Source organism: Oncorhynchus keta, chromosome 18 (assembly GCF_023373465.1).
Source record: "Oncorhynchus keta strain PuntledgeMale-10-30-2019 chromosome 18, Oket_V2, whole genome shotgun sequence".
Taxonomy (NCBI): domain Eukaryota; kingdom Metazoa; phylum Chordata; class Actinopteri; order Salmoniformes; family Salmonidae; genus Oncorhynchus; species Oncorhynchus keta.
In genome coordinates, this window is record NC_068438.1 from 12,500,522 (window position 1) to 12,512,800 (window position 12,279).

Genomic DNA, 12,279 nt, shown 5'->3' on the forward strand with positions numbered 1-12,279 from the left:
CATAACAAAGCCATCACCTACAGAGAGATGAACCTGGAGAAGAGTCCCCTAAGCAAGCTGGTCCTGGGGCTCTGTTCACAAACACAAACAGACCCCACAGAGCCCCAGGATAGCAACACAACTAGACCCAACCAAATCATGAAAAAACAAAAAGATAATTACTTGACACATTGGAAAGAATTAACAAAAAAACAGAGCAAACTAGAATGCTATTTTGCCCTAAACGGAGAGTACACAGTGGCAGAATACCTGACAACTGTGACTGACCCAAACTTAAGGAAAGCTTTGTCTATGTACAGACTCAGTGAGCATAGCCCTGCTATTCAGAAGGCTGCCGTAGGCAGACCTGGCTCTCAAGAGAAGACAGGCTGTGTGCACACTGCCCACAAAATGAGGTGGAAACTGAGCTGCACTTCCTAACCTCCTGCCCAATGTATGACCATATTAGAGACACATATTTCCCTCAGATTACACAGATCCACAAAGAATTTGAAAACACATCTGATTTTGATAAACTCCCATATCTACCGGGGAGAAATACCACAGTGTGCCATCACAGCAGCAAGATGTGTGACCTGTTGCCACAAGAAACGACCAACAAGTGAAGAACAAACACCATTGTAAATACAACCCATATTTATGCTTGTTTATTTTCCCTTTTGTACTTTAATCATTTGTACATCGTTGCAACACTGTACATAATATTACATTTGTAATGTTTTTATTATCTTTTTGAACTTCTGTGAGTGTAATGTTTACTGTTCATTTGATTGTTTATTTCACTTTTGTATATTATGTACTTCACTTGCTTTGGCAATGTTAACATATTGTAATGACCCTTGGTATATAAGTGCAGATATCGATTCTGCCGCTTGAGCATGCTTTTGGGGCACAGTCGATAGCACGCTGGACTTCGGGCTAGAAGGTCGAGGGTTCGAGGCCTGCTCCCTGCCTGTTTCATTACAATATGTTTCCCATGCCAATAAAGCCCATTGAATTGAACTGAATTGAGAGAGATGCGGAGGAGTGAGACCTAAGAAGGGGGGTGAGTGGGGCCATATATGCCATATATGGGCACACCATCGACTCTGCCTTGCTATTGGCTGTGGGCCTTGTGCAGCTGCCTGTCAACAAGATGGCCTTCCTCTCCACCGATGTTCCGACTCCGATTATTTTGGTTGTTCAGAGAACATACCGTAAAGGTCAGCCTGTGTCAGCTCTGAAAAGGTAGCCAGATGAACGAGGAAGAGTGTGAAACAGGATCAGTATAGATAGGTTGTGTACAATTGAAAAACGGACAGTAGGCTTCGATATTAACATTAGGTTGATATTGGAAAGTACTCTGCAGCCAGATAGCTAGCTAATTTACGTGGACAAGTAAAAGATAACCCGAGTCACCTGCACCCCTATTCTTGCTCAATCTGATTCATCGGTCGGTTGTTGAGAGGAAAACAGGCCTACGACCGTCGGGGGGCTTGCTAGTAACGTTACTGTCATCAGCACTGTTGCAGGTCAAGTGCTTGCGGATCTACAGGTAAGAAGACTGAAACATGAATTACTTCACTTTAGCGAAGCTTAGCTGTATTTAAATTCGGGTCAAAGCTAGTCAACGTCGTTAGCCAGCAACACACAATATGGGTTCCATTGCAATGCTGTTTGGCTAGTCAGCACACAACGTTACATCCCTTAATGCAGTTGACTAACTCGTTTTATTTTCGTCAACACGATCTGTTGATGCCTATTTGGTGCCTATCAGTTAGCCGCGCCTTGGCGAGTGTTTGTAACATCAATGTAACAACGATATTGTTGTTGGTCATTTGGGTAATAACGCGCTAGCTAACTTAGCCTAGTTAGATAGCCAGCCAACGTTAACTTTTTAACGTTAAGCTAAACTAGCAGCTAAGAAATGAATTTGGTTAGCTAACGTGACCTAGCTAACATGAGTGTTTAACGTTACCTCTTTGGCCTGCACATCATATAGTTGCTAGTTAGCATAAGTGATTATATCAGATAACTAACCTAACGTAAGCACACATTAGTTAGCTAGTTAACCAACTTGGTTTATTAATATGGACCCCGGGGGTGAACTTAGTTAACGTTACTGTAGTTGTAAGAATAGTTCAACCACACAGGCTGGATTTCTGTTTCGTCCTATTCTTGTAAAATTATGACATTTTTGTACATTTCAACTGACTATTTGATCAGCGTTAGGCAACTGAATGAACACCAATGAGCATGCCAATAATTAGTCCTTGGCTAATCATGGTTACCCATCCTGACCACCTGTAAGTTACAACCTAATGGAGATGTGCCTTTCACTTCTGAAGGCGCTTTGTTTATATCTAGAGTCCATGTCACCTGTACTTCCTCGGTGCAGTAACGTTTCTCTGTCAATTTAGTTTTTTTCAGCTTCTTGATTTAGCATTGGCTAGGTGACCGTTTTCCAAATACTGTTAAATATCTACTCTGAATTAAGATTCAACAATGTCTGCAGAAACAATGAGGTGTCAGCTATGACACCTTGATATATTTTGGTTATTGAAAAATATATTTTGGTTATTAAACTATAGTATGTGAAGTTGATTTAGAATTGCGTTAACAGAATTTCATCATAGGTCCCTGATCTGTCCTACACATAAATACATGCATCATTATGGATATTATAAGGTGTTGTATCCTAAATAGGCACACAAATGTAGAAATATGCATATTTGGGTATTATTCTACACACTGGCTATTTTAATGAGACCAAATTTGGTTGGACTGGGCCAAATCTGAACCAGTCACTGATGTCTGTTTACACATTTGCCCTCAGAACAGCCTCAATTCGTCAGGGCATGGACTCTACAAGGTGTCAAGTGTTCCACATGGATGCTGGCCAATGTTTCCCACAGTTGGCTGGATGTTCTTTGAGTGGTGGACCATTTTCAATGCACGCAGGGAACTGTTGAGTTTGAAAAACCCAGCAGCGTTGCAGTTCTTGACACAAATCTGTGCGCCTGGCACCTACTTCCATAGCCCTTTCAAAGGCACTTAAATATTTTAGTAGTTCAGCACAGTACATTAGTGTACTCTAGTGTGCTTTACTGTGTACTGAACTGAACTCTATTCTACTCTGCTGAAGTATACTGTACTCAACTTTTTGTGTTGTGCTCTGAAAAACTTGTGAAACATAGTCTGGACCAAATCTGAACCAATCATGGATGTCTATTTGTGCTATAAAAAAAAGGCCGGTCTGGACCGGACCAAAAATGAATAATCTGTGGGCGTTAATCTTTACTCAAAGACAAAATAAGTAATCAAACTACAAAATGAGCACCTTTGTTGTTGGTGAGCTGGTATCTGTTATTCAACTGAGAACTAGGCCTATACATCTTTATTTTGGTACTTTAGAATCAGAAGTATTGAAATGGAAAGCCTGTGGCATGAAGACGCCAAAAATATTCAATAGTTAAGTTCCAGGGAACATCCATTGATGATCCTGCTTGGTTCAGCCTAAAATCCTCTCAGAATAGCCTGTGTATCAGTTTTGTACTGACAGGATTTGTATTCCAATGTTTACAAATAAACAACAATTCACCATTTTGGCAACCACTGTCCTGGCTCTTACAACCAACACTATTTGAGTAAGGGGGTGGATGATGAACTCTTTTGGTTGAAGCCAAACGGTGGAAAGAAAAAACAGATGAGCTATAGTTTAAAAGGAGTGCATCGATATCCATTGCAGTTCTGTTCACTACCAGAGAAGCACAGCTGGCAGACCAAACACTTCTATAGCCAACTTGTCTGCCTGACCTTCTCTTGACGAAGGCACTCTGGGTTCATTTTATCGGGGATGGGTGGAGTCCATTGTTCTTGTAGACTAGCATCATCAGCCTCACCTGCTGCCCGGGCTACTGCTGTATTGTCCCTGCAGGCGCAGCCAAGGCGAGCGCCATTTATCACCTCCCTGCATTGTCCACCATTCCCAAAGCCTCTGAGAGGGAGTATAGTGCTAGAGGTGAATGAGGGGCCTGTCTGAATTATCTGAGGACAGCCTGGAATTGGAAGAAGAAATTTTTTTTTTTTTTTTTTTTTTTCGTTTGAAAGGTCCTTACCTGTTTACTGTGCCTAAGTTGTCTTTTCAATATGACATTTTCTCTGTAATAGGAATGGTGTTGTGCTGAACATTCCTTCAATGCCTGAGACTATTCTAACAGTGGTATTTTAGTGGGCACAATGTTTTCGAATGCTCCAGATAGAAACTCAAGTTTTAGAATTGACATTTTATTCTGTGGCTGTCATGTGGCCAATTGACAACTGTTTTGTTTCTATACATTCCCTGGTTAATCGGGAGCATTGTGTTATGATGTTGAGCCTGCTGAATATCCTCCAACAGAAAGCCTCTGGATTGTTTGAGCGAGGTCATGATGGAGGAATGAATCCTCCTGCATTGGTGTGTGTAGTTCAGAGGTCGGACAACTTGGGGAGCCAGTGAGAGACGAGCCTCTGGCGCGGCACTCGGCGATTTCTGTACTGCTGCTGGGCATGGACAGGATTTGGTGGATTATGCAAAAAGATTAAAACCAGCCTTAATTTGCAGGAATTGTTTAAAATGAGAAACTAAAACGGCATTATCATTGCAGAGGTTTTATCATCTGTCGGTATGAATTCTTCATGGATACAGGTTGTCGGCAACATCTGGGCCATGTTTTGGCCCGTGGATATCATTTGAATACAATGAAGGGACTTCTCGTTTCATGTCCTCATATTTTATGTGGACTTTCTCATAAATTCAGGCTACTCATTACCTGATATTAAGCCAGTATAGATGTCTTTAAACATCTTGTATATGATGCGTCTCCTTGCAGAGTTCAGCTTTGTTTAACACCTGGTATGGAGACAAGTGTAAAATAGCTAGCCTATAGGCTACTAGGCCAGTCATTAGTACTGCATACTGCATGCCATCTATTTCCACCGTAGCATTTTACTATCACCTGTTCATCGGCCACCTTATTTCCTAATTAAAATACAGGGTAAACCGTCAAATAGCCTATTAATTGACAACGAAGACTACAGCATGGATTAAAGCTACTGACTCCAGCCTCTGGATGACTGGTAGTGGACCCCCCCGCCCTCTTCCATCTTTCCATCTTCTGAAGTACTGTTGGCTGGCTGGCTCTGAATAATAGATACTGGTCAATGGAGGGAATCTGACTAGAGCCATTCAATCATGCACTGGCTGTCACTCACTGCCTCTCTCTCACTGCTTCAGGAAGTGCCTGTTTTAGTCACAATGATGGACTGATGCTCACTGTCCCTGTTACGCCATCCAATATTTTTATCGGTGGGGTGGTGGCCCAGGGATGTACTTCATACAGAGAGTAATCTGCAGGCTCTTAGCTGGAGCTGTGTGATTATAAAGCCCTTAACCAGCCCAGGAGTAGTTCTGGCCTCTGACGCACACACACAAACAGCCTGGGTAGCAGACTAGTCAGACATTCCTATTCAGCTGAAGGTACACATTTCATATTATCATGCCTACAACTGGCGACAAGTATAGATAGGCTAGATATCGGCCTACGTTTTCTTGGTAAGAGTCGCCAAACTATAGTGTTATACTAGTGCTGTCTGTCTCAACTTGTTTGGGATCACAGGATGGAAAGAGTGGGGCTTGTTCAGTCTTTTTACCCCTTTTTCTTCCAAACATAACGGTGGTCATTATGGCCAAACAGTTCTATCTTTGTTTCATCAGATCAGAGGACATTTCTCCAAAAAGTACGATCTTTGTCTCCATGTGCAGTTGCAAACTGTAGTCTGGCTTTTTTATGGCGGTTTTGGCTTCTTCCTTGCTGAGCAGCCTTTCAGGTTATGTTGATATAGGACTTGTTTTACTGTGGATATAGATACTTTTGTACCTGGTTCCTCCAGCATCTTCACAAGGTCCTTTTGCTTTTGTTCTGGGATTGATTTGCATTTTTCGCAGAAGTACGTTCATCTCTAGGAGACACAACACGTCTCCTTCCTGAGCAGTATGACGGCTCATTGAACAAGCATGGGAAGTAGTGTTTAAACCCTTTACAATGAAGATATGTGGCGTTATTTGGATTTTTACGAATTATCTTTGAAAGACAGGGTCCTAAAAAAGGGAAGTTTTTTTTGTGCGCCTATGCAAACTCAGCAAAAGAGGCCCATTATCATCAACCATCATTTGTGTGTTCCAATGGCACATTGTGTTAACTAATCCAATTTTTTATAATTTAAAAAAAGGCAAATTGAGCATTAGAAAACCATTTTGCAATTATGTTAGCAAAGCTGAAAACTGTTGTTCTGTTTTAAAGAAGCAATTAAACTGGCCTTTAGACCAGTTGAGTATCTGGAGCATCAGCATTTGTGGGTTCAATTACAGGCTCAAAATGGCCAGAAACAAAGACCTTTCTTCTGAAACTCATCAGTCTATTCTTGTTCTGAGAAATGAAGGCTATTCCATGTGAGAAATTAATAAGAAACTGAATCTCCTACAACGCTGTGTACTACTCCCTTCACAGAACAGCGCAAACTGCCTTCATTGTCTAATTGCTGCAAAGAAATCACTACTAAAGGACACCATTTAAGAAGAAGATACTTGCTTGGGCCAAGAAACAGGAGCAATGGACATTAGACCGGTGGAAATGTATCTTTTGGTCTGGAGTCCAAATTGAAGATTTCTGTTTCCAAACGCTGTGTCTTTGTGAGATGTGGTGTGGGTGAATGGATGATCTCTGCATTCGGCGGTGCTTTACTGGTGAAACTGTTGGTGGTTTATTTCGAATTCGAGGCACATTTAACCAGCATGGCTACCACAGCATTCTGCAGCGATACGCCATCCCATCTGGTTTGCACTTAGTCCCACTATCATTTGTTTTTCAACAGGACAATGACCCAACACGCCTCCAGGCTGTGTAAGGGATATTTTACAAAGGAGAGTGATGGAGTGCAGCATCAGATGACCTGGCCTCCACAATCCCTCGACCTCAACTAAATTGAGATGGTTTAGGATGAGTGAAGAAAAGCAGCCAAGTGCTCAGCATATGTGGGAACTCCTTCAAGACTGTTGGAAAAGCATTCCAGGTGAAGCTGGTTGAGAGAATGCCAAGAGTGTGCAAAGCTGTCATCAAGGCAAAGGGTGGCTATTTGAAGAATCTCAAACGTATATAATATTTTTGATTTAACACTTTCTTTGGTCACTACATGGTTCCATATGTGTTATTTCATAGTTTTAATGTCTTTGCTATTATTCTACAATGATGAAAATAGTAAAAATAAAGAAATCTAGGTAGGTGTTCTATATAAACATTCTAAAACCTTTGACCGGTAGGTAGTCTGTGTATAAACAGTACCAGTCCATTTTTATGCGCTTCAGCACTCGGCGGTCCCGTTCTGTGAGCTTGTGTGGCCTACTACTTCGCGGCTGAGCCGTTGTTGCTCCTAGACGTTTCCACTTCCCAATAACAGCTCTAGCAAGGCAGATATTTTTTTTTTTTTAAAGTGGCATCCTATGATGGTGCCACGTTGAAAGTCACTGAGCTCTTCATGAAGGCCCTGTGTATGTGTAGGCACCTCTAACCTCTTCACATTAGTGGATTTGGGCATTTCAGCCACACCCGTTGCTGATATAGATATATATCATGTGCACTGTGACTTGGTTTCTGAACCGCCTAGATGCTGATTTGCCTATCATTTGCTGTGCTCTTGCTGTAATGAATGGCTAGAAGGTGAAATTTGATCCAGTGAGAGTCCTTCCATAGCGGTTGCTTCTGAATCAGCATGTCTCACAAATATTTATTTCATTTTTATACGTTATTTTTTTGATAGGGACGTCATATGGAGACTAGGGTGTATTTTACAGATGAGCCCTACATGCATCAGACACATAAAATATACAAAATTACAAAATCATATTAACAGACACCATCAGAGGTCTAAATGTCTTGAAACAGTCTTGCGCCACTTGTTCCTCTTAAGCGCCCAGTGCCTCATTTTTGGCATGGTAACATGTAATGGCACAGGCACCCTGCGTAAACGCTTTTCCTGCAGGCTGAGGCCAAGGTCCTTTACTCTCTCAACATCAACTCCACTACTCTCCCCTTCTAAAAATAGGTTAGGCATATGCCTTCCTTTCTTCCTATTGGGCAGGTCCTCTTTGAAGTGTCAGGATGGGGATCCATTTTCCTCCCTTCATCCCCTCCTTTATATCTCCTTTCATCTGCCCCAGACAACACAAGGCCCCGAAATGGAAGCCTTTAATTAGATTGAAAACCTTCAAGGCGAGAGAATTTATATTACAGTGAGCGTATGTAATGACTAATTGAGTTTAGCTGTTGAGGCTGTCTGAAAGCATGAGTCTTCCTGACTTGTGCACTGTGACCTTTTGTTTCTGAACCGCCAAGAGGCTAGGAGCTGATTTGCCTGTCATTTGCTGTGCTCTTGCTGTATTGAATGGCTAGGAGTTGAAATAACCTTCCATAGTGGTGGCTTCTGAATCAGCATGTCACAATTAGATGAGGTCATTTTGGGGACTTAATACTAATGCAACATGTAGAATGCATGGGAAGAAATTCTCCCTCAAATTAAGTTTTTAGAAGATGTGTAAATGAATAAAATTTGATTAAATCTAGCCCCCGGCTAGATGACCTATGATGGTGAATATTGTAATAGTGCTCCTGTAATAAAACTGCTCTCTCTCCCTTCAGATTGTATGCCCTCTTCCCGTGACGGTGCCTGCTGTCTCGCACAGAGAGAATGAGTAACGTGGTGCACAGCAGATGCCCAGCCTAGACGCCGCCGATATGCTTCCCTCCGGCCCGTGATGGACCGAGACACCTTCTCCCACATCCGATTGTGGTGCCCACGCCCCTTTGGCACCTACTCCCAGAACAAGCCCAGAGGTACAGGGGGCAGTGGGGCAGCCCCCTTCCTCTGCAAGGCTGACACTGCGGGGCGCACGTCGCTGGAGGTCGGGGGAAGCGTGGATGGCCAGGAGGAGGAGGATGCCGGCTCCGAGAACACTCCCCCAGACGCCGACCCGGCCTCGGCACTGCAGGCTCCCTCCACCCCTCCCGGCGCCACTCAGATGGAGGATGGGAGGGTGCTGCTGGACACCTGGTACGTCATCAAGCCGGGCAACACCAAGGAGAAGATTGCCTTCTTCGTGGCCCACCAGTTCAGTGGGGTGGGCCTGCCTCGACCCAGCGCCATAAAGGTGAAAGGGAACTGGGCCACGGACTGCACTAAGGCCAAGCGCAGGCGGCGCTGCTCCTCCTATGACCCCCCCGCCCGGGCCCAGACTAACATTATCCCCGCCACCCCGCCCCCAGAAGCCTCCACCCCAGAGGCCAACCCGGGAGTGAGCGAGATTGACCTGCTGTCTGTTGCTGAAATGGTGGCCCTGGTAGAGCAGCGTACAGCCATGGCCTTGCAGGGCATGGTGACCCAGGGACAGACTGCCACAGAACACCCCGAACACACGCTCCTGCAGGGCACAGTCTCCGACCCCAGCCCCATGGTTTTCCTGTCAGAGAGCCCTGACCCCCCACGCGGTGTCCTGGAGGAGGAGCAGCAGGAGTCGCGGCGTGTGGCTAAGGCCATAGCCCACTTTGAGTCCCAACATCAGCTCCTGGAGAACACACTGAGGCCCGTGTCGGGCCTGGACTCCCCCAGGGAGAGGGAGCGGAGCGGGGACTCTGGGCCCACCCACGGCCGAGGTGAAGTGAGGATTGCCTTCCGGGTATCCAGCCTAGATCCTGGCTTGCAGTCAGAGCCCGCAGGCCGGCCCCGCTGCATGTTCATGAGCTGTGGGGGAGGAGGGAGCCAGGCGGGGGCCCGGGCCAACGAGAAGATCACCTGTGATCTCTACCAGCTGGTCAGCCCCACGTCACGGGACCCCAGCCTCCTTCTGGCCGGCTCTCCAAAAGCTGACCCCCATGGGGAGAGCCATACAGACCGGCCAGCCTCCAGCAGCCCGGACCCCAGCCAGGAGCTCGGCTCTGGGGAGAAGAAGTCTGTGGCCCGGGAGAGGGTGACTGGCTTCCACGTGGAGGTGGTTGTCACGGGTGCTGTAGACCAATGTGTGTTCTATGGCAAGGACAGCACAGAAAATGTGCAAGAGGAGACGGTGTGTTTCGCCATGCCCGGTGGGACCGACGGCCCAGAGGACCCCCCTCCAGGCCAGCTGTTCTTCCTGCAGCCCCAGAGAGGGTCTGACGAGGACAGTGGCACCGGCAGCAGCAGTGGAATGTGCTCTTTGGACTGCACCAATAACAACAATCCTGCTGGGGATGCTGCTGACTGGCCGGACCCCCCCCTGGCCGGCGTGGAGGACTGCTCGGACCCCTCCCTGTGCCGTCTCTACCGCCACGTCTCTCACGACTTCCTGGAGATCCGCTTCCAGATCCAGCGGCTGCTGGAGCCTCGTCAGTACATGCTGCTACTGCCCGACCACATCATGGTCAACATCTTCAGCTACCTGCCCACCCGCTCGCTGGCCGCCCTCAAGTGCACCTGCTACGACTTCAAGGTTCTGATTGAGATGTACGGTGTGCCCGCCACCGACTCGCGCTGGAACCAGGACCCGCTGTACCGCGACGACCCCTGCAAGCAGTGCAAGCGGCAGTATGAACGGGGTGACGTGTCTCTCTGCCGCTGGCACCCCAAACCTTACCACCACGACCTGCCTTATGGACGCTCCTATTGGATGTGCTGCCGGCGCACGGACAAGGACACACCAGGCTGCCGTGTGGGGCTGCACGACAACAACTGGGTACTGCAGCCCTGCGAGCTGGTGCAGACCCGCGCTAAGAGGGAGGACGGGAGGTAAAGGGGCCCTCCCCAGCACCCCTCTTACTCCCTCTAGACCCCACTGCCCCCTGGTGCTAAACTATAGACAAGGGTTGGGGTTCTCTCCTGTGTTGTCAGCTCTCTCTCTGCTCGTTATCACCTTGTTCTTAGCAGTTGACTAGCTCCCTACTCGGATGTTAGTACATGTGAAAACTGGACTCATGATGAGTGGGCCCATGCTGGTGATATGGTGCTGCATGGGGCCTGATGCTCAACGTTTCTGCCTATTGGTCAACTGACAGTCGTGTCCTAGCCATGCTGTCAATGCTAGAGCTGACCCCAACTTTACTGACCAGAGGGCCAGCCACTGAAAGTTTAAAGGTCCAATGCAGCTGTTTTTATCTCAATATCAAATCATTTCTAGGTAACAATTAAGTACCTTACTGTAATTGTGTTAAATTAAACTGGTCAAAATGAAACAAAAATATAATCTTGGTAAAGAGCCATTTCTCAAGCAACAATTTGATAGGATTGTATGGGACTGGTCTGCTCGGGAGGGGAAAACTTGCTGTTATTGGCAGAGAGGTTTGGAACTCTTTCTTATTGGTCTATTAACAAATTTACTACCCGTTGTCACCGGGCAGGCCAAAATCCATCCCATCAAAATGGGCTGAAATTTCAGACTGTGTTTTTAAACCGCTCTTGCACTAAAAGGGCATTTTCACAATTGCACAGTATAATTGCAACCGCATAGTGTGAAAATGTATGTAAAACACAGTCAAATCACATTTTTGACTGCACTGGGCCTTTAATGAATAAGACTAACAGTGTGGGGCAAGAGAAGGCAATTTGATGTCACTTTGTACAAGTTTTGACTGCTTGTTATCAATTATTTTAGTTTTTTGGTGTGTGAGCGAATGTTTGCTGTTATTTCCTGTTTTTTTTAGGACTGTTCTCCTTCCACCTCTTATTTTTTAGCCCCTCCCCACTAACCCCCAGTCCCAACCTGCTAGTCGGCAGAGGGCAGTCTTTGCCAAAGCCGTCGTTTGCGTCAATGCGGGTGAAAAGAAACACGGACCATAGAGCTCTCTACACCAGCTTCCAGCCTTAACCACACTGGTCCTGCTCACAATCCCTAAATCTGCAAAACCTTGACAAATACAGTATAGAGAACTTTGTTCACTTGACCCCTCTGACTGGGTAGGGGAGACCACTGTAGGTTTCAGTTGTACAATGCTAATGGTAATGTGCTTCTCAAATAAACAGAAATGATTAAAACTGGAATTTGACCCTTGACATTTCCTTCTGCATGATGACCTGTGTTGGTGACATGTTTATTTTGATAGAAAAGTTGCTACAGGGTGGAAAACAGTCCTCAGGGGCCAGATTATTGTTCCTATTTTTCTCCATCTCTAGCAAACACAGCTGATTTAATCAAATTGCATTCTAAACTGAAGATCATGATTAGGTGATTATTGGAGTCAG

The 12,279-nt window shown here is 45.7% G+C and overlaps 1 protein-coding gene across 2 annotated transcripts; it reads left to right on the top strand.

The window, feature by feature from the left end:
• The first annotated feature begins 1,091 nt into the window (after nucleotides 1-1,091).
• On the top strand, nucleotides 1,092-12,078 carry LOC118397278 (F-box only protein 46-like). Of its 2 annotated transcripts, none has more exons than XM_035791885.2 (2): nucleotides 1,092-1,534; nucleotides 8,712-12,078. In XM_035791885.2, exon 2 carries the CDS (start codon nucleotides 8,828-8,830, stop codon nucleotides 10,832-10,834), a length of 2,007 nt encoding a protein of 668 aa, XP_035647778.2. In that variant the 5' UTR covers nucleotides 1,092-1,534; nucleotides 8,712-8,827; the 3' UTR covers nucleotides 10,835-12,078. The 2 variants fall into 2 exon arrangements, with proteins under 2 accessions (XP_035647778.2, XP_035647779.2); XM_035791886.2 differs by lacking the exon at nucleotides 1,092-1,534 and adding an exon at nucleotides 6,901-7,089.
• The last annotated feature ends 201 nt before the right edge of the window (nucleotides 12,079-12,279 follow it).

Excerpts from the sequence above, each read along its gene's own strand:
- LOC118397278 (XM_035791885.2), top strand. The coding sequence starts at position 8,828 with ATGGACCGAGACACCTTCTCCCACATCCGATTGTGGTGCCCACGCCCC.